The sequence below is a fragment of the Bos grunniens genome, chromosome 24, assembly GCF_055505025.1.
Source record: "Bos grunniens cultivar Pamir isolate PY7600 chromosome 24, Bosgru_T2T1.0, whole genome shotgun sequence".
Classification (NCBI taxonomy): domain Eukaryota; kingdom Metazoa; phylum Chordata; class Mammalia; order Artiodactyla; family Bovidae; genus Bos; species Bos grunniens.
In genome coordinates, this window is record NC_141188.1 from 42,566,995 (window position 1) to 42,593,896 (window position 26,902).

The window sequence follows — 26,902 nt, forward strand, 5'->3', positions numbered from 1 at the left end:
TAAGATTGACATTTTGTGACCTGAGTAAAGATAGCCTTAACCTTTGATGAATTTATACTCATTCAGTAAGTATTCCTCTGCATTTTGATACACCATCAACCATCATATTAATGTAGCTGATTCAAGCCTTGCCTTCCTCTGTAACTTTAAGATAAAACTAGGAAAACAGGCAAAGTCTGCACTATCCCATTTTACAACTGAAGAATGGAGGCACCAAGAGAGGGACACACGCCAATCATTGTCCTCGGTGGTAGCAAGTCTCCATCCTTCCGCAGGATGATTTAAATTTCAGGAATGGCTAAAAGTCAAGGCCAATCTGCTGAACAAGGTGAGGAACAAGCAGCCTGGGTATATGTGTTTCTTCAAAGTGCTGATGATTTGTCATCGAGTTAGGTAGGAGAGAAAAGGAACAGGACATTTACCAGGGAGGTCTGCAAGATGACACTTGGAATTCCACAGGAGGCATCGGGCCACTTGTTTCTTTACAGCAGATGAAATGTTACGGATAAGGATGTGATGTTGTATGTATTCTAAGTATTGAATAATCTCTTCATTAAGAGATGCTAATGGAAGACCAGATAGAAAACCAGAAGCCCTGCAGGAGGAGGTTGAGGCAGGAGCCTGAAGAGGGACTTGCTGGTGCCGTGAAGTGATTCTCCCAGATTCACACCATCCAGACCTCTAGCGGTTAAAGCAGGCTTCAGATGTGCTTCCCAGAGGAGAGGGCAGGGCCGAATGTGGCAGGTGTCGGAGGGAGGAGCTGGGAACCTAGGGCAGGCCAGGTACTGTTTTAGGCAGACGGTCTCACTTACTCTCCAGTCTCCCTAAAAACAATGCTACAGTCCCATTTTGTGCACGAGAAACCTGAGGCTCAGCGGTACCCATCATCAGCTGCAACACAAGTCAGCAAGAAAAACGCAAGTGCACCTCCATCTGACTTCATCACACAGGGGCCAGAGAAATCTGGATATTTAACCGAGTGAATGTTCTCATTGCTGTGGGATCTCTGTTGAAGACAAAAAGTCCTGCACACTATAGACCTGTTCTCTTGGAAGCTTCGCTGGCAGGTGGCTCTTAACCAGGGCTCTTCAGTCACTGTGCTTCCCTGCAACGTCCCCACTCTTGTCAACAGCGTGCCCAGCAAAGCCACGCTCAGCTGGCCCCTGACACAGCTGTTAATAGAACTGTGGTCACTCTCTCTGGATGTCTTTTTAGAAAAAGTCTGCCCGAAAATCCCTTAGTGGATCAAAACTTGTACCAGTGCCTTTGTCTTTTTTCCTGCCTGCCGCCTCCTCGATGGTTTTATCTGTTCAGTGGGGCAGTGGTGGCCAAAATGAAGGGCTGACTTCATCCTCCATGATCACAGACTCTTTATCAAAATGAGTCCTTGGCCCAGCACAGAGCACAGAAACAGACCTTTACGGTCTGCCCCAGCCTCCGTCCTGCCGCCCGAAGAGCTGGTGATACAGGAGTATCCACGAAACAGAGCCACTTGTGATCAGGGATACGAATGGAGGATGCTGCCATCGGATGTGTCTTTTCTTCCTGCCCCTTGCCCTCCTACTCCCTCCCACCCCAAGAGGCAAGACAGCTAAAGTATTTCAGGGCTGTCTGTTCGGTATCTGTCCCTGAAGCCGGGCCTGGAGAGACTGAAGACAGCATAACTGACCGTGAGCCCCTCCTCCAAAGAGCTCTGCTCTTGGGACCTGTCCGCAGCCTCTCCCAGCCACCATCCACTCGTCTCTGGAGTGAGTCCCTCTCAGTCCCTGGGCCGGCCTCTTGTTCCCTCCTTTCAGGACTCGAGCCAGGGTGATAAGGAAGCAGGGGGCGGGTAGGCCGGCTCTGGCCCCTGCTGGCTTACCCCTCGAGCTGGCCACTGATGAGGTCACGGTGATGAGAACCCAGGGTCTCAAAGCAGAGTCCAGGCAGGAAGAGCTGGGTCTGACAGTTGTGATACTCTGGAAGAGAAGTGTTTGGAAACTGTCTCTGTGGCTCCTCTCAGCTCTACTGGGTGGGAAGCTCTCCCCACCCCCAAGTCACAGGACGCTTTCCTAATTCCTGCGTGCATGCAAGCATGCTCAGTCATGCCCAACTCTTTACAACCCCACCAGGCTCCTCTGTCCGTGGGATTCCCCAGGCAAGAATACTGGACTGGGTTGCCATGCCCTCTTCCAAAGACACCCTGAAGGTCACAGTAATGTGTGGCCAGCCTGGGAGCTACAGCCTGAGTGTCCGGGGGTCTCTGATTTTATTGTACATGGGATCATTTGGGCTGCTGGCTAAAAATGACCCTTTGTGAAGGCAGTTAGAAATCCAGGAGTTATTCTGCTTCCTGTACTGTTTCACGTTTGTGAATTTTAAAGCCAGCAACCATGCCCCGTTGGAGGCAGGAGCCCATCATGCACCCCCGCCACCCTCCACAATGACGGGCAGGCAGCAGCCTCAGCCACAGGGTGCCTGAGTGATGGCCGGATGGAAGCGGCGCTGAGACGCCGGGTAACTGGCATTCTGGGCTGAAGACTGTCCGGTGCCTTAGGTGGTGAGGCCGTGCGGGGAGCATTGGGCTGCAGCGGGGCAGCATGGTCAGAGGAGAGGAGCATCTGGTTCTTCCACGCCTGGGCTCCAACAGACACCCGGTAACCACTGGTCTAAACATCCATGTCCGCAGAACATAAAGGCCAGGAGGCGACTCAAGCCCCGACTCCTCCGACTGGAGAGCCTGCATCCAGAAGGAAACATACTTTCCTCTTGACACAAGTCCAAGCAGTTAAAAAGATACTAAAGTGAACCCAATTTAGAAAGCTTTTGAGTAGGCTGAAAACAGATGTGGCAAGCCATTTCAGGATATTTTGGGAGATGAGATGGGAGGGCGGGATGCAGAATGGCTCCGCTGCTGCTTCTGGACACGCCCAGCCAGGTGCCTCTGCTCGAAGAAGGCTGCCCACAAGCATCTCTTTGGAAGGAGGCTTCCTTTCTCCTAATGACCGCTCCTCTGGACCCCAGGGGCAGAAATAAGCAATAGAAAGCCCTCTGCTTGCCTGCAGGTAATAAGCAGGCCCTCACCCAGTGTCATAGCAACAGAACTGGCACGTCCTATCGGACCATCAACAGAGAGCTCACACCCATGGAGGAAAGACTTTGAAGGGGTGTGGCATTTGAGATACTCTTCAAAGAACAGATGAAATGTTCAGCTGGACAAATTGTGTGACTGGGAGGGGCCTGAGTAAGAGTCTGGACCGTGAGGTCTGCTGGGGGATCAGGCAGACCACTTGTCTCTGAACATAAAATACATGTGGCTCGAAAGAAGGGTAATAAAAATATAAGAATGAAGATGCTAGTCTAGTTGTAGCCAAGTACAAAAAAGACCTGTACATGCCAGGCCAAAGTTAATTTCTCTTTAATTTCATGGGCAGTCATTGGAAATAGAAGTTTACTGAGCAGAGCAAGTCAGTGCCAGAGGGACCACACTTGGAAGGGTTTTTGCAGCTTCTTGAGGAGGGGATGTCCACACAGGAAGTTAGCAGAGCCTTAACGAAGATGGTGGCGGAGGGAATAAAAAGCTGGAAAACGTATTTGAAAGCTGTTTCAACCGCTTGCTCGACTTGGCACTTGGTTGGGTTTTGGAGAAGGATCTCCAGGTTTTATGCTTGGGTGACTGAAGAAATCATTAACACGGGGAGTTCACCAGGTTTTGTACACTGAATTTACTTAGACAAAAAATGAATCTGCAATTGTAACTTGAGAAAAACACATAGTTATTGCCTTCTTCAGAAAAAAAAAAATCTCTAATCTTGACTTTTGGCTCTAATTTCCTGCTCGGTCTCCTCCAAAATGTTCCATCAATTTCTAAAACTAGAAGAAATTTAAAGTTCAGAGGAGCTAAAATATTGCAAGCCACCTTTTGTAGTTTATTTTTCCAGGCCACTCCTGAGTAGAAATAGACAGGAAATGAATGGTTACTGTAACTGGGATATTTGCAGTATAAATACAATCTGTTAACTTTAGACCATTTTCCTAGGTTTTATTCCTCCCATGACTCAAATTGTGTTTTATTCTGGGGAGAGAAAAAAATATACAGGTGATCTAAAAAGAACAAAGTTAAGCTATATTTCTGATTTTGTGCACAAATTGTATCCTATAAATTATACTGTGACCCATCATTTAGAGAACTCCAAAAAAAAAAAAAAAACCCACTTTAGCCTCATTTCCTTTGTGTTTTCTAAAGGTCAAATGCTGCAAATACTGGCCAGATGACACGGAGATCTATAAAGACATTAAAGTTACCCTAATAGAAACAGAGCTACTGGCAGAATATGTGATAAGAACATTTGCTGTTGAAAAGGTAAGCTTTCACACTATTTTTGAAAAGCTACAGTCAGACATTAGTGATACCAGCCTCATTAACTTATCCGGGATAATTCATCTGTGGTCTCACCTGAACGCAGGTAGGCTGTAGCCAGTGATGACTCAGGACTGCATCCTACCTTCTGGTCCTGCAGCACCTCACTTCCATCTTTGAAGCAAATCATTCCCATTTCATAGGAATATGTATTTTGCTGCTAATCCAAAAGATACACCTAGGTGTCCACTTCCTTTTTCTTTTCAACCTGGTTGGTATTGTTCAGCCCGTCTCTCTCTCCTTGTTCAGAGGCAGTTGATAAATGTCCTTCATGCTGTATGTCCATGTGGGTTCCCCGGTACTGAGTTAGCATCAGTGTGGAGACACGGGTTCTAACTCCTCCTGGATACCCTTCACGTCCTCAAGCCTTTCTCAGCCTGTGGTTTCATGCAGATGATGGACTTTCCAGGTGGAAGTGTCTGCCTGGAAACAGACACTTTTTCTGTAGACGTGGGATGCTTCTGCATGAACCAGCTTCTCCATTCACTCACTCCCATGCTGGTTTCAGCCCTTGGTCCCTGCGGGTGCGGCATCCCAAATGCTCATCCCATGCGCATGGATGGGGCTGCTGCTCTGAGCATAACAGGGAATCTCCTTACCCCCCTCTTTCTGCCGACATAGGGAGGGCCCGGAGGAGAAGCACACTGCAGTCCATCCCGAGAAGTGTCACAGGTAGGCTGCGGGGGGCGGGGAGTGGAGATGATGTGTCCGGCGAGTTCTCTGCCTTGCTGTCCTCCAAGAAGGGGACCCCTGCTGTTGTCTGTGGAGTCCCCAGGCTTCTGTCCAGAGCTGGTTCTCTGCAGCCAAGCCCTACGCTGCACCTAGCGATGCTGGCACGAGTTGCCCAGTGGTGGGTTCCCTTAGAGACCCCAGCGTTGTAAGTGAACCTTTGGGCAGTTGGTTCCAGCCCTTCTTCCCCCTGGATATCAACGCAGTCTCCAGACTAACGAGACCAGTTGTGGGGAATAAAGAAATGGCAGCGTTTGCTTCCTGGCTCATTTACCCCAATGTTTTTAACACCTCTCCTGACTTTCAAAACCCTATTTGTCATAGAATCACAAGGCTGAAGAGACTTTCGTTTATTTTAATCTGTTTCTCGTACTATTTAGCATTTTTTTTTTCCCTTAGCCTGTCTTTTTTAATAAGCAGACAGGAGGCTTGAAGACTTCAAAGAATGTGGAGTTCTGGTTGACTCAATTCTTTAAGTTCTGAACCTCACACTTTGATGTCAGTTTTTTTTTTTTTTTTTTCCTTTTTAGGCAGAATCAGGAGGGAAAAAAAGAAAAGCATATGGAGGATTTTTGTATGGCTCTTGGCAAGAGCACTCATGAATAACTGCATTAAAACAGATAGTGATAAAAGACCCCGAATATTTTTTTTCTTTAAAAAAAAAATCATCCGAAAGCCATCACTTAAACATGGAGTTCTTTGAACAATAGTCAGCTCTCTAATAAGCTGAAAATGCATCTCAGTGGCTAAAGGAAGGATTTGTTTGTTTCTTTGCTCTTTTTTTAACCTCTTAGTGTTCTCTATCCCAGCTGCACAGAAATGTTTCTGAAACACCCAGGTATTTTAGTCCTAAGACAGCCAGCAAAGAGCTGGTGGAAGGAAAGGAAGGATGAGGAGCTTGTTAAAGCATTTGGGGAAATCAGAATGACATGTTAGTGATTTTCTAACCAGCAATTGGAATCTTTAAGGAAAACAAATCGTTAGTACTTCTGCGGAGCACTTCTTGTAGGTTTTAAACTTCCTCATTAGAAAGGAAACTTTAAAAAAAAAAAAGAGAGAGAGAGAGAAACAGCCAAGTGAAGTGTGTGCTTTGCGAGTCCTGCAGTTCTGATTCTATTTTGAGAGGATTTACATCAAGGGACCTAAAGGTGAAAAATAGGTTTGGGCTTCATTCTGCAAACAAGCAGGAAGGTTTGCAATTTGAAACTGATCAATGCCTGTTTTGCATGGGGTGGTCCTCTCTCCTTTCCCATGAGGCTGATGACCCGGAGCTGAACAGATGTTAAATGACAAAGTGCCCATCCTGGCTAGAGGAAGACAGCTGAAAAGCTTCTGTGGATCTAAGCTGTCAGGGGAATCTATCCTCACTGATGCTGGCAGCAAGGAAGTTGGCTACAGACACCAAATTCCCTCTGCAAGGAGGTGCCTGGGGCTCAGAAAAGCAGGAATATGGCCTGAAACCTGTCAGAAGGAACACGCACCTAGGGATTCATTATCCCACACTTATTTATCAAGCACACTGTCTGGATTAGGCTCTACTAGGCATCTTCCTTCCCATTAAAGTACAAGGAGAATGAAGTAAATACCACACCTTCTGTTGTTGTTGTTCAGTCACTAAGTTGTGTCCAACTCTGTGACCCCATGGACTGCAGCAGACTTTCCTATCCAGACTTTCCTATCCCTCACTATTTTCCGGAGCTTGCTCAAACTCATGTCCATTGAGTCAGTGATGCCATCCCACCATCTCATCCTTTGTCGCCCCTTCTCCTCTTGCCCTCAATCTTTCCCAGCATCAGGGTCTTTTCCAATGAGTTGGCTCTTCACCTAAGGTGGCCAAAGTATCGGAGCTTCAGCTTCAGTATCAGTCCTTCCAATGAAGATTCAATTGATTTCCTTTAGGATTGACTGGTTTGATCTCCTTCCCAAGGGACTTTCAAGGGTCTTCTCCAGTACCACAGTTCGAAAGCATCAACTCTTTGGCGCTCAGCCTTCTTTGTGGTCCAACTCTCACATCCATACATGACTACTGGAAAGACCATAGCTTTGGCTATACAGACACCTTTACATAGCATTAATATTTATTACAATTTATATATATAATGATGATACTGATTTATACCACATTAAGTCTTGTTGAGCAAACTCTGGGAGACAGTGGAGGACAGAGGAGTCTGGCATGCAACAGTCCATGGGGTCACAAAGAGTCAGACACAACTTAGTAACTGAACAACAACAAAATCTTGTTAATGAAAAACAAAAATATACTTGATATCAACTTGCAACATGTTGGGGCTGTGATCACCAATCACATCTATGATCTATCCCCCCAAATATATTACAAAACAGCATAAGAGGGAACTGCCGCATCCGTGAACAAGAGTGAGAAGTGACTCAGAAGCCACTCCATTGCTCGTCTCATCAGTAGTGAGCACATTAGAGATCAAGGTTTATTTTGGAAAGAGGTTTGCTGCATCCCAGACACTGACATTTACCCTGCTAAGAGAATAAGCCTTGCATCAGTTGGCCGCCCCTTTCCCACCCCATGATGGATGGAGTTCAGAATCTGGGGATGCTAGATCTGAAACCTAGAAAAAGAAGTGCTCAAAAAAATTAAAATTAACAGTGTATCGGGGACATAAGTGCTCTCTTGTCCTCTTTGGAATGAAGAAATATTTGTTATAGGCTATCCCCTTTCCTGGGACCACCCTTGTGCCGTCGTCCTACGTAAACCAGGGGAGCACTCGGGTGGCACAACCTCACCATTTGTCTTCTGATGGAGGCTTTGGCCAACTGTCATCATGGTTTCAGCAAGAGGAAATGTGGGCTCCTAACCACCTAGGAATCTTGCTCTGAGGTCACAGAGCGTATTTAGCAGATGACAGTGTTGATTTTCCTTTGTGAATCCCTGACGGCTTAATTCCTTAATGCTTAAACCAACTAAAGAACAGCATGATTTTCTAAGAGAAATGAAGCTTCCACACTTCTGTGTTATTAAACCAAGACAAATGAACGCCCTGATAGCAGACAACTCTTATCTTTAGAACATATAGTTGTTGGCCTCTTCTGATCTTTCAAAGCACATAAATTTCTTCCTGGCTAAGTTTCCACAAACTGTGACTGATGGTGAACAAAGGGTTCCTGGACGGTTTGTGTTGAGATAGTAAGACCACCCCCAGGGCCTAACACAGAGATGGTGTCCAGGAAACAGTGCTAGAAAGAGAGAAGGGGGAAAGTCAAGTTTTATCTCAGGTTACCTGCAGCCTTGATTCTGGAAGTAATTGTTTTCAAAACAGACTCTTGTTTTAAAACACAGTCTTCCTGCATAGATTCATAGTTAGGAAGAAAAAAATGGATAAAAATCAATTTAAAGTACTTAATTGCTCAATCACATCCAATTCTTTGCAACCCCATGGACTATAGCCCACCAGGCTTCCTGTCCATGGGAGTCTCCAGGCAAGAATACTGGAGTGGGTTACCATTTCCTTCTCCAGGAGATCTTCCTGAACCCAGAGATGGAACCCATGTCTCCTTCATTGGCAGCTCAGATTCCCTGAGCCATCAGGGAAGCCCATAAATCAACTTAGTTATTCTCAAAACAAAAGTAAATTTTAAAAAAATGCTTGAAGTCTGTTTCCTTCTGCCTCCCCTTCAGTTGTATGGCAGACCACCCTCCCTCTTCAGTTTACTGATCTAACATAGAATTCCAGCAAAAATATCTATTGGTTTCCATGGTCCGTATATGCTGACATGCCTACTTCCTGAAAGCCAACCACTGAAGACACCTCTGTCACTCTAGACCCTGGAGTCAGACCTGAAGAGCTGCGTTTGCATCTGATTGTTGGTGACCAGATGCATGGATTCAGTGTTTACCCCAATTAGAAACAGAAGTCTAACAAACTTGAGTTCCAATGAAAAGTGGTCCTCTGGCCTGTCTGGATGGAAGCTGTCCTAGGAGCCTTCCTGTACACATAGGCGTGTGCACAGCCCAAGTGCCCGGCACAGATGGCACCAGGACACGGAAGAACTGAGCAGGAGTCTGCATCTCAGCTGCTTGTCTTGAGACATAAAAACACCTTAGACCCCTCCCACCCCCAATCTGTGTCTCGGGGCTTGCTCCTCACACCATAGGGTGTGAGTGACACACAAACGGTTAACAGAGCCTATGGCTTAGAAAGGAGGCTCGAGGAGTCTCAGCGCCCACCACTATCCATTCACTGCCGTTGCACCTGTAAACTCGCGTGTTCCCCAAGCATCACCTCCCCTTCCACCCCTACAAACATCTTCCTCCCTGTGATGAGCTCTCAGAGTCTGTGTTACCTTGGAGAATGACTTTCTTCCCAGCAGTCAGTTACCCAGCCCCAGGCTCCCTGACGCTGAGGGTCCTTGGCGCTCTCCTGGCCCCTCATTGTCTATTTCCCTGTGTTCTCTCCTGTGCTGACCGGCCCCTGGCAGCGAGGCGTCCACGAAATCCGAGAGATCAGACAGTTCCACTTCACGGGCTGGCCAGACCATGGGGTCCCCTACCACGCCACCGGGCTGCTGGGCTTTGTCCGGCAGGTGAAGTCCAAGAGCCCACCCAACGCAGGCCCTTTGGTGGTGCACTGCAGGTGAGTGGGGGCCGAGTGAGGGCAGTGGGTTCGAGCCCCCTTGGGGTGATGGAAATGTTTGGGAACTAGACAGAGGCAATGGTCGCACAGCATTGCAAGGGTGCCAGGCGCCACTGAGTTGTATACCTTCTGGTGGTCATTCCACGTTCTGTGAGTTTCACCCCAGCAAGGATCTAAGAGGAAGCAGCAGCGGGGGTCCCTTCTGCCCCCCCTTACTGAGCCCCCCTGTCCGTGCAGTGCTGGTGCGGGCAGGACCGGCTGTTTCATCGTCATTGACATCATGCTGGACATGGCCGAGCGGGAAGGGGTGGTGGACATCTACAACTGCGTGCGGGAGCTGCGGTCTCGGAGGGTGAACATGGTGCAGACCGAGGTACTGAACCCCCGTCCCCCCCTCCTCCCCCTGTCCTCCTCCCCACCCCGTCCACGCCCACCGCCAAGGCCCACGTCCCAGGGCCAAGGGGCGGGGGGAGAGAAGCCACGGTTCTGTTTTCAGAAACCCCCAGCAGAAAAGGCGAGGCACATGGCCATCCTTTCTTCCCGCCCTCCTCCTTCCTTCCTTTTCTTTCTTTTCTCATAAACACATGAAAAAGGCCAGGAGTCTGCCAGGTAACAGAATCTGCTCCCCAAGCCCAGCTTTCCCCTTGCTTCTGCGTCAAGGGTCCCCGTCGAGGCTCCGCTTTGAAGCCTTCAGGATTTCGATACCGTTTCTTTTTATTGTGTCTTTTAAACTAGCTGGTAACCAGAGCGAGACCACCCCTGAGAATAGGCAGGCATTTGCAGAGTGATTTTTAAGGGTAATCTCTGTGCATTTCCTTCTCTTTTGACTGTCCTTAAAAATTCTGTCCAGTGAGTGGCCTGGCATCGTGGGAATTTGCCCACTTTCTGGAAGCACTCTGGAACTTCTCTAAGTTAGAATTCAAGGTGTTTCAGGAACTTAAGTGTTTGAGAAAAAGTATTCCACCCTGCTCCTAGGAAATTAATGTTTTTACTAATGTGCGTGCATGTTAAGTCACTTTAGTCGTGTCCAGCTGTGTGCGATCCCATGAACTATAGCCCACCAAGCTCCTCTGTCCACGGGATTCTCCAGGCAAGAATACTGAAGTCAGTGGCCATTCCCTTCTCCAGGGGACCTCCCTGACCCAGGGATCGAACCCACATCTCTAATGTCTCCTTCATTGACAGGCGGTTTCTCTACCACTAGTACCACCTGGGAAGCCCCAGTGTCTGAGTGGTTTCCATCAGTGTGTTGAAGCCTTCTGTACTGAGCCCCTGCTTACCTCTCCTCCTGCTGGCCTCCGCATATGGCCAATCACTAATGCCCTGCCCTTCCGTTGGAGGATGACAGGATTACTGGCCCTGAGACAGCCCCCTCCGAGCAGCCAGGTCCCCTCCCTGGCCTTCTCTCCAGAAGGAAGGCGTGCTCTGGGACGGGTGAACCATTGTTCTCTGGTCCGCGAGGGGCTACCTCCCCTCTTCCTCTGGTTCCTGGGAGTTACCTTGGTTTCTCTGCTTCCCCAGGAGCAGTACGTGTTCATCCACGATGCCATTCTGGAAGCCTGTCTCTGTGGGGACACCTCGGTGCCCGCTTCCCAGGTCAGGTCTCTCTACTATGACATGAACAAGCTGGACCCACAGACCAATTCGAGCCAGATCAAGGAGGAATTCCGGGTAGGTCATGCTAAAGGGATAAGGCTGTGACCTTGCTCCTAAGAAGAGCCTCAGAGTCGGCTCCAGAACCTTTGAGCCCATGCAGGGCTTCTCAGCCTCAGCACTGTTGACGCTGGGGGCTCAGTTGTCCGTGGCCGAGGGGCTGTCCTGTCGGGTGTTCAGTGGCATCCCTGGCCGCTGCCCACTGAATGCCTGAGCCCTGCCCCCTACACACCACCCTGACGGCCAGACCATGTGCTGATGTAGTTAGCGTCCCCACATCAAGACCCACTGGTCTGGCAGAGCCAGGCCCTCCCCACCCCTACCCCTGCTCAGGGAGCAGATGTCAGACCAACCCACAGTGTAACCCCGACAGCTAGACCAAGCCAGGCACATTCAGGGTGCTTGCTGGCAAGAGTGCACGCATTCTAAGTCATTCAGTCGTGTCTGACTCTTTAGGACCCCGTGGACTGTAGCCCAGCAGGCTCCTCTGTCCATGGGATTCTCCAGGCAAGGATACTGGAGTGGGTTGCCCTGCCTTCCTCCAGGGGATCTTCCCGGCCCAGGGATCAAACTCGCATCTGTTAGGTCTCCCGCATTCGCAGGCAGGTTCTTTACCACTAGTGCCCCCCGAGTGCCCTGTGCCATTTCTCATGCTCGCCTTGGGTCTGAATGCACCTGACTCCCCACCTAACTCCAGCCTGACCCCTGCCAATCTCTTCCTCCAAACCCCGGTGTCCAGTCCTAGCTGGACTCATTGGCACTTGATCTGGCATACGCACAGCAGTCCTTGTGTCTGCCCGTGCAGAGTCCTAAAGACTAAAGAGAAATAAAAATCTCATTGTGTAAGTGGGGTCCAGGGAGTGGGGAGTGGGGTCGTCAGCTCCAGGACACGGGGTCCCCTGAGGTCTGCACACGAGACGGGGTTCTCTTCCCGAGCGTGCCTGCTCTGTCCCCCAGACCCTGAACATGGTGACGCCTACCCTGCGCGTGGAAGACTGCAGCATTGCACTCCTGCCGCGTAACCACGAGAAGAACCGCTGCATGGACATCCTGCCGCCTGACCGCTGCCTGCCCTTCCTCATCACCATCGACGGCGAGAGCAGCAACTACATCAACGCGGCCCTCATGGACGTGAGCCCCCCAACCCCCGCACCCCCTCCCTGGGCAGGGCACGGCAGGATGTTCCTCTGGGGGCAGCACCTGGGTCCTCTCCCTGGTTTCCTTTAAAGCTGTGAACTGTGTTTTCAGCGAAGTGCACTTCTGCCTCCGTATCTGCTTCTGTGTCGGGACCGACGTCCTTGGTCTCTGGGAGACCCCGGTCCAGGAGGACTGATAAATGAGGGGTGTGTCGGCGGCGCTCTGAGCACTTCAGTTTTTTAACCTGCTGGCCAGAGAGCAAGAGACAGCTATTAAGTCAGGAAGGCAGTGAAGTGGGATAATATGGTTTGCAGCATTATTTTAGTTCCCATTCCTCCTAATTTAGGCAGTAATTAACATGGGGGAGAAATTGCCTGTCAGCACAGATAGTACACAACCCATTACCTCCTGTCAGTCTATTTACTTCTAACTGAATGAGCATTTGCTATTCAATTGATGGGAAAAGTGAATGGGGATTTTCAGTGCTAATGCAGAAATTTTAATTCTATTGGTGTGATATTGGTAAAAAGGTATTTAAGCTTGTCTGACGCTCTGCAGAGCTGTCAAAAGTGTGTGTGTCCTTGGATGGCAGGAATAAGTAACACCATCTCACACATTTAAACAATAAGTGCACAGATTTTAGGAGAAACAGAACTATCTTAATCATGCATATTTTTTTTCTAATTTTATTTTATTTTTAAACTTTACATAATTGTATTAGTTTTGCCAAATATCAAAATGAATCTTTTAAAGTTAAGTTTTCTCCATTAAATTAGTTATGTGTAGAGTCGACATTGCCTTTCTACCAGAAATACCAAACAAATTGTAGGAGGTACTTATTAAGTTTTCTGAGTATCAAAGTGAGGTGACTTTAGCATTGTTTTTCTGCAGATGAGTCTATTTTTGGCCTGTTTTGGCATGGACCATGGTGATGGAATTCACCAGTTGTTAAATATGTTCAGTGTTTTGTGTCACAAGCTCCCATGTGTACAAAATAACTTTGCTCCCTCCTGTCGCGTTCTCCCGGGTCCATTTGGATCTCTCTTGTTTGCGTCTGCAGAGCTATAAACAGCCCTCGGCTTTCATAGTCACCCAGCATCCTCTGCCAAACACGGTGAAAGACTTCTGGAGGCTGGTCCTGGATTATCACTGCACGTCTGTGGTGATGCTAAACGACGTGGACCCTGCCCAGGTGAGATGCATGGACTGCGGCTGCCAGAGCCCGGCCCACAGTCCGGTCTGTGTTTTCTGTGTTTGCACATCGAGAATGCAGTCCCCTGGCAGCAGGTTACAAACCCCAGGCGAGAACAGGGAGCCAAAGATGCCTGTGTTACAAACCAGACGGGGGACTTCCCTGGCAGTCCAGTGGTTAAGACTGCACCTTCCAATGCAGGGGCTGTGGGTTCGATCCCTGGTCGGGGAGCTCAGATCCCACATGACTTATGATGAAAAAAAAAACAAAATACAGAAGCAATGTTGTAAAAAAAAAAAGAACTCAGTGAAGAGTTTAAAAATAGTCTGCACACACACACAAAAAAAAAAACTTTACAAAAAATAATAAAAACCAGGTGTAATTAGGGATGGCAGCAGAAAATAGTCTGAGACCAAAAAGATGGACTGAACTCAGAGACAGTGTGAGTGACGGGGAAACAGAGGGTCATAATCTGGGCTGTTCTCGAAGGATGGAAATGCTGACTGGAGAGAGATGCAGGGTAACAGGCAGTCAGGACTGACCCGGGGGCTGAAGGACATAAAGCAAGCCGACCAGAGACGATGAGAAAGGCCGTCAACCTCTAACACAGCCCCGGATCCGGGCTGGGAGTGTCTCCGAGCCTCCTGGCATGGCCCACCTGGAGCCCACAGGTGGCAGTCAGCCTAGCAGGGTGAAAAGAGTGGAGACTTTTTCACATCTAAGGGATAGCAATTACTTTTGTCAACTCTTTGGTAAAGATATATTAAAGAGAAATGAAACTGAGACTGGAAGATAAGGAAAACTGAGAATGATGAACGTGATTTGTTCGTAGCTCCTCTTCTTATACAAAGAGAGATAGAACTGGGCGGTGGTGACTCAGTATTAGTAATGGGGTTAGAAGGATTTTCCTAAAGGGAATTGTCAGGCCAGAGTGAGCCCGGGGGCCCTGGGAGCTGGATTTATCACTTTAGAGCCCAGCTATTCTAGTCATGGGCTGACCTACCGTGACAGAGGCCCTTGTGGGAAGTTTGAACTTGGTGTGTTGTAAGAATAAACTTGTTCTGGAACAGAATTAATTTTCTGTTTCACAGAGACAAATAAAAAAAAAAAATGAAAGTCTGACATATTGCAGCAGCCAAAGTGGACAAAAATTTTCCTTCCTAAAATCCACTTTATTGTCATCAATCTGCCAAAAATGCCATGGACCTTCACTTCAGTCCTGTAATGCTTTTCATTGCATTTGAAGCAATGCATTGTCTCGTTAAGGCTATAGCCCAAAAGCTAGTTAATGAAATAATAATGATCGTGCTTGTCCTCATCTAGTCCTTTTTACTTAAGAAGCTTAAATATTTCAGTAGTCTCCCTTGGTGATCCTCTCCTCTCCAAAGAATGGGTGGCAACCATTTATAAAAGCAAGCAGACACCACAGCTGGGGACCCTCCATGACACAACCAGAAATAGGACAGAGGGTTCTGGTTTCTAACTCACAATGCCATGCATGCGGCTCCACTCATTCAGGGTTGCTTAGTCACAGACAGAGGATAAGCGAGTGTTCCCTCTTCAGAATCATTTTTTTCCCCTAATGTGAATACTGAAATGCAGTGATAGACTGTTTTTGTTTTTGTTTTTTTTTTTCCGTATGAGTGAACCAGACATCAGTGGTTTACACACGTTCTTTCTGGACGACACTGTTGAATTCTAAAGCATGTTAGTCACTCAGCCTTGAACTCAGATAGTAAAGAATCTGCCTGCAATGCAGGAGACCTGGGCTCGATCCCTGGGTCGGGAATATCCCCTGGAGGAGGGACTGGCTACTCATTCCAGTGTCCTTGCCTGGAGAATCCCATGGACAGAGGAGCCCGGCAGCTACAGTCCATGGGGTCGCAAAATATTGGACATGACTGAGCAACTAACACTTGAATTCTAAAGTCGCATCCTAACCTACAGTTGTCTGGGCTCTTACCGAGCCTTGGCTGCCCTGGTGGGAGAGACCAAGGTTCCCATCCCGCTCAGCAGATGGAGCTGGTGCTGGTTTGGAGAAAGGATGCTCTTGGGATTCAGCCTTTTAGAGAGCACTAAACGGAGCATTTGAACCGAAAGTCTCTGCAATCGCGCAAGAATAGCACTCAGCTGCTTTAAGTATTTATAGGCCCAGTTCATGGATGTGTTATGCACTATTTAAGCCATTTTCCGCACGGTTTCCTTGGGCAGGATGCAGAATGCCATAATCCAGGGGCCCGTGCCAGCCGGGCCGTTCGTGTTTCTCTGGTGAAAGTGACGAGCTTTAGATTGAGGGCTGAATTGGGAGGACAAACAGAAAGTAAGGCTGGCTCCGTCAGGAGAGAACGGGCAGGACGGTTCAGATGTGCATGCTAGGGCTTTTCTCCCCAACTCAGCTTCCCATCATATGCCTGTTAATTTTAACATGGGTACCCTGGGGGTCAAAGAGAAAATAAACTTCAGCGAGCTGTCTTTTGACAAGGCAGTTTTATAACTTGTCACCGGGAAGCTCTGGTGAGGAAGGAAAAGTTTCGTGGAAGCATGCATGCATGCCTGCAGAGCTTTAGAACAGATTTGTGATAACAGACAGGGGTTTTTTCTCACCTGTCTCCCAAGTTCAGTGTTGCTGCAGGGCAGTGGCAGTGACATCTGCCATCGTGCTTGGCACCCTGCCTGCCACACTCATCAGCTGCGCCACGTTTCAGCAGAACTCCTGGTTCCCCAGTGTCACTAATACCTGGAGTGTGAGACGCTAGGAAATTGAGTTTTTAATTGAAGCCCAAAGCGGTTACTCATTCCGCCGTGTTTTCTAGGTCTGAGCTGGGAGGGTTTGGACCAGAGCATGAGAAAATGTAACCCAACACTGTTATCAGTATTTTGTCACTAAACAGCCCTGTTCTCAAAGTGATTACATACTACTAGGTGGGCCCAGATGGAAGGCTGGAGACTCGGGTGTCAAGTGGGTCATCTCAAATGTCTTTACTTTTGTAACGGCAGCTCAGGGCATCTCCCCAGGGCTGGAAAAGAATGCCTTTCAGCAGCAAAAGAGATCTTACAGCGATGGTATTCAGGAGGCCCACATGACCTCCTTGGGAGGCAGAATTCCTCGTGGCTTAGTGATGCTTTCACAGAAAATAGAGAAAAAAGTACTAGATGGACAGGGAGAATTAACGGCTCAGCCAACAAGAAAGTCAAGCGGTCGACTGGGGGGAAGGAAAAGAGAAAGGAAATGAAGTGAATGAGGGGTGTTGGGGCCTGATGCTGGTGGTGACCTTATCCAGACGTGAGCAGTAAATGTATTCGGACCATTAACCTCGCGTTTCTGCGTTTTGAATCCAGTTGTGTCCACAGTACTGGCCAGAGAATGGAGTCCACCGACACGGCCCCATCCAGGTGGAGTTTGTTTCTGCTGACCTGGAAGAAGACATCATCAGTAGGATATTCCGAATCTACAACGCAGCGCGAGTAAGATCCGCAACCACCATGGCTGGTGTTGCGGTTTCATTATTTTCTCATCCATTGACTGGGTAGATGGTCTGGGTCAGTCAGTGTTCTGGGAGCCTGAAGGCCCATCTAGGAGTCTGTGAACAAAACAACGTTCCCTGACCCTGTGGAGCTTACGTTCTAAAGGGAGGAGACAGGAGAGGATGGACACAAAGATTGCCTGCTAGATTTGCTAGAAGGTACTGTGTGCTGTAGGAGAAAAATGGGAAAGCAGAAGGTGCCAGGCCTAGACAAGAGTGTGAGCAGAGGGGCCGTATGAATGCAGCCTGGCGGGCGTGAGGGGCAGCCACATGCTCTCGTGCAGTTGGCTTTAGGGGCAGAAATGACAGTCAGTGCAAAGGCCCTGAGGTGGGGGGATTGTCTGGTGAGTCCCATAACAGCAAGGTGGCTGATGTGTCCGCAGCCCACGAGGAGAAGGCGGGAGTAGCTGCTGGGGCCAAGGTTGGGGTCCAGGGGGCAGAGGTCACTTAGGGCCCTGCAGGCCACCACCAGGATCGGGGCTTCTGCGCTGAAGGAAAGGAGGTGCCATCACAGGGTCCCGAGTGAAAGAGTCTTGTGCTCTAATCTAGCTTTTAGAAGGCACGCTCTGGCGTCTGTGCTGAGGACAGTGAGAGAGCGGGTCGGGAGGCTGTTGTAATAATCCAGGTGGGAAACGACAAGGGTAGGCACAGTGGCAGTGGCCGGGGGAGGTGGAGGGACTCGGGTACATTCTGGCCTCAGAGCCAGTAGGATAGGATGGGCTGATCGGTTGGATCCCAGGGACTCACGAGCAGCTCTCAGCGTGTTGGTCTTGCGAACTGGATGGAACAGACATTAACCAGGTTAGGGAAAGCTGTGCAGGTAAGATTGTTAGGGGTCGGAGCACGCATGGACAGAAGGCAGGTCAGCTGGGTACATGCTGGGTTTGAAGTGACTGTTTGATGCCTGCATTGGAATATTGTGGAGACCTTGGAATCTGTGAGGGTGAAATTCAGGAGCAAGGTCTGGAGACCCAGATTGAGGACTCACTGGAATAGTTAAAGCCATGAGACTGAATGAAACCTTCAAGAGAGAAGTGGAGAAGAGAAAGGGACCCAAGGACTGAGCCTGGGGCCTGCATCAGCAAGAGTCTAACAGGAAGGGAGGCCAAGAGCTGTGGGGTTTGGTGGGGGTACAGCCAGGAAGGAAATAAGAGTGATCCCCTGTGTCGGGTTTTACCGGCAGCCACAAAAGATTTAGCCCAAGAGAGTCAGACTAAAATCATGTGGCCTGGTTATTTCTTGACTCCTAAAATTCTATTTAAATCCTCCTGCCAGTGCAGGAGACTCAGGAGACACAGACACAGGTTCTGTTCAATCCCTGGGTCGGGAAGATGCCCTGGAGGAGGGCATGGCAACCCACTCCAATCTTCTTGCCTGGAGAATCCCATGGACAGAGGAACCGGGCAGGCTTTAGTCCATGGGGTTGCATAATTGGATACGACTGAGCAACTGAGCACATACACATAATTCTATTTAATTACGGTGAAAGATCAACTATTGATATCTTAGCAAGAGTCATGCCAGTGAGCAGAACCGTGTTATACTCCCAGGACACAGGGTGTCATCTGTAACACTCTGAACTCACAGACATTGCCAGATCACAATTTATCCTTTACCTTTAGTTTACTTGTAATTAAAGTCCAGCCTATTTACCACTCTCAGCCCAGTGTGGTCAGTGCTCAGGTCGTGTGCTGTTTTTCACACGGCGTTTGCAAAGCTGTGAGCATTCCACTTCGCTTCTGTCTGCCCTCCCATTGGAAACACCTGGTGTTTTATATCAGCTCGCGATTCAGACTCCTAACTCCTTGGGCCATAGATGGTCCATTCGTTAACTACAGGCAGGCCCTCCTTCCCTCGGGCCCACTGGCATGAGGAGGTGGGGTCAGCGCGCTGGAGCTTGGCCCTGAGAGTAACGCCTGCTTTTTTTCTCTCCGCTCCCCTCCGATCACCTGGCCCTCTGCAGCCCCAGGACGGGTACCGGATGGTGCAGCAGTTCCAGTTCCTGGGCTGGCCGATGTACAGGGACACGCCGGTGTCCAAGCGCTCCTTCCTGAAGCTCATCCGCCAGGTGGACAAGTGGCAGGAGGAGTACAACGGCGGGGAGGGACGCACGGTCGTGCACTGCCTGTGAGTACACATGTCCACCAGACAGACACCAGCCCCAACGCCTTGGCTCACTGCCTCTTGTTCATTATAGGGGAGAAGAAGTAAGCAGATCTGGGCGACAGCTTAGTTTGCAGAAAACAAGCACATGCGCATTTTACCTTTGGAGGGAATGTCGCTGCTATAAATTGAGCCCCAACCTTGTGACTGGAAGCCGCTGCCTCCGGAAAAAAATACCTGGGTGGGTTCAGTGAGCTCCTTCCAGCTCTTGAGAGCACGTTGTTAAGCTTCGGGGAATTTTCTGAGCTGATTGTGAAACTGTTGGTAACCTGAAATCCTCAGCGGCAGACATGTTTATGTCACGGACGTCAGCAAATGCCACAGTCAAGGGCCCCTCCCCGTTACGGCAGAACTGGTTTGCCAGCGCACTCATTGGTGATTCTGTTGGATTTCATGACAGAGGTTTCAAAGGAACTGTTTCCTTCTTCTTTGTGGCTTTAAGAGAGTTTTGTTTTGTTTTGTTTGCCTGGGGACAGATATATATTGGGAAGATTTGGTTACAGCCAGGGTCTGCAGACTGGTCTCCAGACCAGCAATTTTAACAAGTGCTAAAATGGGAGATCCTTGGCTGCAGAATAATGGTTCCCAACCTTGGCTGCACATCTGGGGAGCTTTAAAAAACAAACAAACAAACAAACAATGCCCAGGCCACAGCAAAACAATTAAATCCAGATCTCTGGGGGTGGGAAGACTGGGCAACAGTGCTTTTTTTAACTCCCGGATTATTTCAGCACGAGGCCGAGGTTGCGAGCCTTAGCTTGAGTCTGCGTGCTTTTCAAAGCACTTTCACCTGCATCTTCTCATGGGCGAGGAGAGGAGCTAATCAACCGGCTGAAGGTGGCTTAATGGGCAGCGATTAGAAAGCCTGGCAGTCTGGGGAGATGGGGAGAGAGTCTGTGGACACTGAGTATGAGCTTCCTTCTCTTTTCAGTGGAGCGTTGTTAACAAGCTCCCAGGGAGCTCTCTCCCAAATTGAAGGGAAGACAAAGCTCTGCTCCGGGGACACCGACCCTGGTTACAGCAACCAGCATGGCCGAGGGCTCGTTACTCTCTGCTCGCTGCCGTATCTTGCGAGATGCCCCACCCTCAGCCCCCACCCCGGGTCTGGGAACCCAGGACTCTGCCACCTCTCAGCACCGAATGTGGCAAGAAACCGCTGTCCCCTCAGAAACAGTCTTATGAAGCAACCAACACTGGCCCTTCATCAGAAGTCCCCCAACTCCTCCCCTCCACCTTCCCCTTCTTTCTCAGGGACCCAGTTCATTAAAATCATCTCCACCGGGAAAACGTCCAGAAGGATCAATGAACTGCTCCCATCCCCGTTTTTATTCCTCTACTTGCAGACTTAACTTCTGATCAGAATAAGATCAGAGGGTCACCTGTGTGAGGTGATACAGCCCTGGCGAGGATAATCGACATTTTAGTGAGAGCTTGTATTCGATCGGTTAGGTTTTCTTGGGGATGCAAAAACAGTTTGCAGTTACCAATTTCTGCATCAGGAGCCTGCTAGCCTCTGGAACTAGGAACATCACACTTCTAGAAGCTTCCTGACCAGGGCCAGCCCTGGGACCCAAATGGCTGCATCCCACATGTATTAAGTTCACCTTAAAAAATGCATTCCGGTATACAGTAGGTGCAGACAAATACTGTTTGATTCCACTTATACAAGGTGTACCTAGAAGAGTCAGACTCATAGAGTCAGAAAGTATTAGTCCCTCGGTAGGTGCCAGAGGTCGAGGGTGGGGTTGAATGGGGAGCTAGCATTTAATGGGGACAGAGTTTCAGTTTAGGAAGGTGAAAGTTTTCAGGCTATGGACGATGGTGAGTTGTACATTGTGAAGGTACTTAGTGCCACAGAACTGCACAGTTAAATACGGTTAAAATAGTATGTTTTATGTCATGTGACTTTTACCACAATAAAAAAAACTTTTTTTTAATCATAACAGGAAAAAAGGAGGGGGCTACATCCCAGTAGTGGGAGATCTGAGGCCCCAGGAGGGGTTTGCGGGGAAAATTCAAAGACCCATTAAGTCACTGCACCTCGTAGACCACCCTGTAGACACTCTCCCAAGGCACAGCTATGACCCCAGACTGAACAGTTCCACCCCCTGCCCACGGGATACCTAAGACAGTGGCTGTTCTCTCACCCAGTGGACACTGCGGGCACCTGCTGCTTCTGCCCTCCTGCCAGCCGAGCCCCTGGCACCTTCTCCTGCTGAGAGATCCTGGACTTCTCCCTGGGAACCATCCTCCCCACAACTCTGAAGTCCCAGCTGTTGCCATGGGGCTGCCATTTACTCTCTCCATATCACGGGGGCAGGGCGTGAGACCCAGGCTGGGGTCAATGCTGACTGTTGTCAAGATTTTAAAATCTTAATCTTAGGTTTTTTAGTTGTAGGAACAGAGTTAGGTTAAATCGGTATCCTTCAGTTCAGGCCAGGAGACGTTGCCTTGACCCACAGGCAACCTGCTGTCCACCCCACCACCTCCGAGATGAGACCTTCTTCCTATTCAGTATAGCGCAGTGCCACCTACTGGCCATGGGCAGAGTATCCATTCCCGGGACGCCCTTCAGGGCTGTGAACTGGATGGTTCACAGAAAGCAAGCAGGGAATTCTTTGTCTTTATACATGTCTTCCAGCTGATAAAACTAGTCAGAATGGGTAGAATTAAGGTCTCATGCTTTTTCAACCCTTGATGAAAGTAATGGATGTAGACAGTGGTCATCGACAGCTGCTGAAAGCATTAGATGAAAAGCCAATGGAGGAGAAACACTGAGGTGTCAATGCAGAGAGAGATAAGAAACTGAAGAGCAGAAGAGAAAATTCAGGAACAACCACACCTCGGGGTCCCCTGACTCACAGCAGGGTCCCACAGCAGCACACCACCTGCAGGGCAGTGATCTCCCTTCTCACGCTACCCAGAGAGCATCTCTAGTGCATGCTGTCTTCGTGCAGACCTGCAAAGGAAGACAACAGAGCTTCTACAGAAAATCTTCACCTGAAGGAGTAATCAGAGATGAGTTACGCAGGACACAGAACAGCGGCCATAAAGGAAGACATTGGTAAATTGGGTCGTTAAAGCTGAGCACTCCCGTTCATCCAAGGAGCGTGGAAGCACAAGACGGGACACTGACATTTGCTCTCCATACATCTGACAAAGAATTCCTAGCCAGCATGCCAAAGAACTGCTGAATTCGACAAGAAAAGGACAGACAATCCAACTGTTGGGCAAAATGCTTGATGAGAACTTCATTTTTTCAAAAAAGAATATCCAAATAGCCAATAAGCATAGAAAAGGCATCATTAGTTTTCAGGAGAATATGCATTAAAATACAGCAAAATTGGGTGCCCCTACATTCTCACCAGAATGTCTAAAATTTAAACAAATAAATGGTTCTAAGTGTTGGGAGACTGTGGAGTAACTGGACTCCCAAACACTGTTGGAACAAAGTAAGCACGTACAACCATTTTGGAACCATTTAAATAGCATATGTGTGTGCATGCGTGCATGCTAAGTCGCTTCAGTCGTGTCCAGCTCTTTGTAACCCTGTGGACTGTAGCCCACCAAGCTCCTCTGTCCATGGGATTCTCCAGGCAAGAATACTGGAGTGGGTGGCCATGCCCTCCTCCAGGGGATCTTCCCAACCCAGGCATCAAACCCATGTCTCTGTCTCCTGCATTGGCAGATGGATTCTTTACCACTAGCGCCACCTGGGAAGCCCTTTAACAACATTTACCAAAGCTAAATATAAATATATCCTCTGAGCTCTTCTGCTGTGAGGTCTGTGACTGCAAAAATGACTCATAAATGCAATAGGAGACGTGCTTATAGCAAACATACTCATAATATGGAAAACTGCAAACAGCCCAAACATTCGTCAGCTCCTAGATAAAGAAATTATGCAGTAGTACATGCACTCAATGGAATTATTCTCAGCAACATAAGAAGAAAAGGCTTCCCTGGTGGCTCAGATGGTAAAGAACTGCCTGCAATGCAGGAGACCCAGGCTCAATCCCCGCGTCCAGAAGATCCCCTGGAGAAGGGAACAGCTACCCACTCCAGTATTCTTGCCTGGAGAATTCCATGGACAGAGGAACCTGGCGGGCTGCAGTCCATGGGGGTCCCAAAGAGTTGGACACGACTGAGCGACTAACGCACACAATGTAGGAGGGCAAACTGCTGATACAACGTGGGTGCTTCCCACACAGTTAATGTTAAACAAAATAAGCCAGACTCAGAGAGTACATGCTGTATGATTCCATGTGTACAGAATTCAAAAACAGACAAAAGAAACTAATGATGCCAGACCTGAGAACAGAGATTATCTTGAAGGTGTTGGTGGTTTTGGTGAGGAAGGAATACTGGGGAGAGGGGATCCAGGGGGCTGATCGTGGTCAGTATCTTGATCCAAATGGTAGTTAATGGTATATGCATTTGCAAAAGTTAACTGCGATCTATACTTAACCACTTGTGAGCTTAATTGTAGGTATCTTATACTTTATTTAAGAAACTGATTTGGAACTTAAGCATGGAATGATCAAGCTGGCATTGGAACACAGTGATCAATCTTAAAATCACAAGACAAGGTGATGTCCTATGCCTGCTTCCTAATGAAAGTTCACTTATAAAGTATATTTATCCAGAAAGAAAAAAATCCTGAATTTCTTATGAAACTCTGGAGCTAAATCCCAATTAACAGAAAGCACAGGATTAGAGATTGGTGAATGTGGGGCTGTCTGCAGGGAAAATGACCCCATTTCCTCAACAAATAAATTGCCAAGAGGAAACAATGAGAGAGCAAAAAGAACCCACAGATTAAAATAAACTTGCAAGACTTGTCAACCGAATGCAGTGTGGACTTTGCTTGGATGAGGATTTGAAAAAGTCAACCGTAAAAAAAAGTCTAAACAACCTGGGAAATGTGGACAGTACCTAGAAATTTGATTCTGTTAAACTGTAGTGTTTATTTTAGGTGTAATAACAATGGTATTGTGTTTATTAAAAAAAAAAAAGTCCTTTGCATCCTTGGAAAAGTGGTTGATTCCAGAGCTGGTACAAGGGAGAAGTTACAGGACCAGTTAGAAAATCTCATGGTTCTAGAAAGTAAGGACGTGCTTGAAAAAGGTTGGAGGAACCAGCCTGATGGAGCTCCTAATGGCCAAAGCCAGAACAATTTCAGCAACAAAATAAACATGGATACTATTTTAGCTCAAAGAAATGATATGTATAAGTCTAAAGTGACATAAATAATAGAAATAAATAAGCAAATAAAATTTCAAACAGTGCCTGAGAGTTCTCTCTTTAGAGCAGGATGTAGAAGGAAAGAGTGATGTGGACACCAATTAGACAGGTGTCAGAGACGTCACTTTGCTGACAAAGGTCCGTAGAGACAAAGCTGTGGTCTTTCCAGGAGTCATGTATGGATATGAGCGTTGGACCATAAAGAAGGCTAAGCGCCGAAGAATTGATGCTTTCAAACTGTGGTGCTGGAGAAGACTCTTGAGAGTCCCTTAGACAGCAAGAAGATCAAACCTAAAGGAAATCAACCTTGACTATTCATTGGAAGGACTGATGGGGAAGCTGAAGCTCCAGTACTTTGGCCATCTGATGTGAAAAGCCGACTCATTAGAAAAGATCCTGATTCTGAGAAAGAATGAAGGCAGGAAGAGAAAGGGACAAGAGGATGAGATGGTTGGATGACATTACTGGCTCAATGGATGTGAGTTTGAGCAAATTCAGGGAGATGGTGAAGGACAAGGAAGCCTGACGTGCTGCAGTTCGTGGGACTGAAAAGAGTCGGACACGACTTAATGACTGAAGAACAAGCAGCACAGTGAACACTGTTGCAGACAGGATCCCTAAATGGGCATGAATAACAGCGGATGAAGCTTTGAGGAGAACAAGATAGTTACATAATCCCAGTGTATTTTTCCCAAGATACTTATTAACTACAAAGAGAAGCATCATGAGTACATGGTGAAAAAATCTGCCAGACATCCACCATCTTAATAAGCAACCAAGGCCAGCATCGCCAGCAACAAGACAGTCAACACCATGAACCTTCGAAGGAGGCGACAGCCTTTCCATGGTTTTCTTACCAAAGTGCATAACCTCATGTTCAATGATAAGAAAGCATCAGAGGAATCAAAATGAAGGTACTTTCTACAATTTGTATTTTGTGATGACTTCTCAAATCGTGGATAGGGGACCATGGCTCTTTTCTGCATCTCATTCTGTATTCCATATTCTGCAAAACAACTGACCAGTCCTCTTTCAAAGTGTCAAGGTCAAAAAAGACAAGGGAACACTGAGGACACAGCTCATAGGAAACACTAAATGCTAGGTGGGTCCTGGACTGAATCCTGGACCAGGAGAAAGGACGGTTGTAGAAAAACTGGACACCCTGACCAAGGTCTGTAATTTAGTCAATAGCATTATACCAGCAGTAACTTCCTGGTTTTAACCGTTTGCTACAGTTATGTAAGACCTTCACATCAGGGAAGGTGGGCATACAGAGAACTCTCTGTGCTATTTTACAGTGATTCTGTACAATTAAAATTAATCCAAAATAGAAAGTTTTATTTTGAAAGAGCCCTTATGAAGCCGTTTATCTCAAATTGGGACTGGAACCCAGCCAAAATCCACGGTCTTCTGACTGAGATCACAGACCGAGTTTCAGGACCTAATGAAACTCAGGTTTTCAGGTTTCATTTCTCATCGCAGAAAGTATTCCGTGAGAGACAAAGTGATAGGTAGGAAGTGTATTTATTCAGAGAGAAACACGCTCCACAGACAGAGTGTGGGCCATAGCAGCAGCGAGTGTGGCAGTCTCAAACTATGGTTGTGATTACCTTTTAAGGGATGGGTACTTTCCTAGGCTAGTGAGTGGGAGAATTATTCCAACTATTTGGAGAAGGGGCGGGGATTTCCAGGGATTGGGCCATCGCCCACTTTTTGGTCTTTGATGGTCCACTTTGGAACTGCCATGGCACCTCTGGGTGTCATTTAGCTTGCTGATGTTTTGCATTGAGCTTGAACTGAGGATCAAGGTTTAGTCAAGTTGACTTGTCTGCCTTCTAGTACCCATTTGGATCGAATCAGTTTTTGCTGTGTTCTCTAGCTGTGTCATTCTTTCCAAGGTTGTGTGCTGCCCTCTTCCCTCCTGTTTCATTTATTTTAGAGACAAAGCATGAAATGCTAATAGATTGTCTGAGGCCAAATCCATCTTTGAGCATAACCCACACCCATCCCAGTTTTCCTGCAGACACTGCATGAGATGTTTGTATATTGAAAATTTTCCTGCAGGTCTTATGCAGCCGTGGGGGCAGAGGTGGAGCTGAGAGAGCAGGCCAGGTTCCCATCACCTCTGGTCAGGTGATCTGTGGGCTCTGGGTTCTGGGCTCTGTTTGCATCAGGTAGAGGGACTTGCTCGGGTGAAGCATCCCGGCCAGGAGGGCTTGGGCAGCAGATGTGACCAGGTGGTGTGAGCCATGTG

At 48.1% G+C, this 26,902-nt stretch overlaps 1 protein-coding gene across 5 annotated transcripts in view; it reads left to right on the forward strand.

Annotated features, from left to right (window-relative positions):
• PTPRM (protein tyrosine phosphatase receptor type M) overlaps positions 1-26,902 on the forward strand; it is a 665,820-nt gene that overhangs the window by 630,255 nt on the left and 8,663 nt on the right. For 3 of the 5 annotated variants that reach the window (XM_086373135.1, XM_086373136.1, XM_086373139.1), the window contains 9 exons: positions 4,226-4,342; positions 5,021-5,071; positions 9,581-9,735; positions 9,973-10,108; positions 11,257-11,406; positions 12,346-12,519; positions 13,586-13,717; positions 17,057-17,182; positions 19,205-19,368. In XM_086373135.1, the coding sequence (XP_086229261.1) occupies positions 4,226-4,342; positions 5,021-5,071; positions 9,581-9,735; positions 9,973-10,108; positions 11,257-11,406; positions 12,346-12,519; positions 13,586-13,717; positions 17,057-17,182; positions 19,205-19,368 (1,205 nt within the window). The remainder of the gene's footprint in view (positions 1-4,225; positions 4,343-5,020; positions 5,072-9,580; positions 9,736-9,972; positions 10,109-11,256; positions 11,407-12,345; positions 12,520-13,585; positions 13,718-17,056; positions 17,183-19,204; positions 19,369-26,902) is intronic. The other 2 variants (XM_086373137.1, XM_086373138.1) reach the window with 1 other exon arrangement.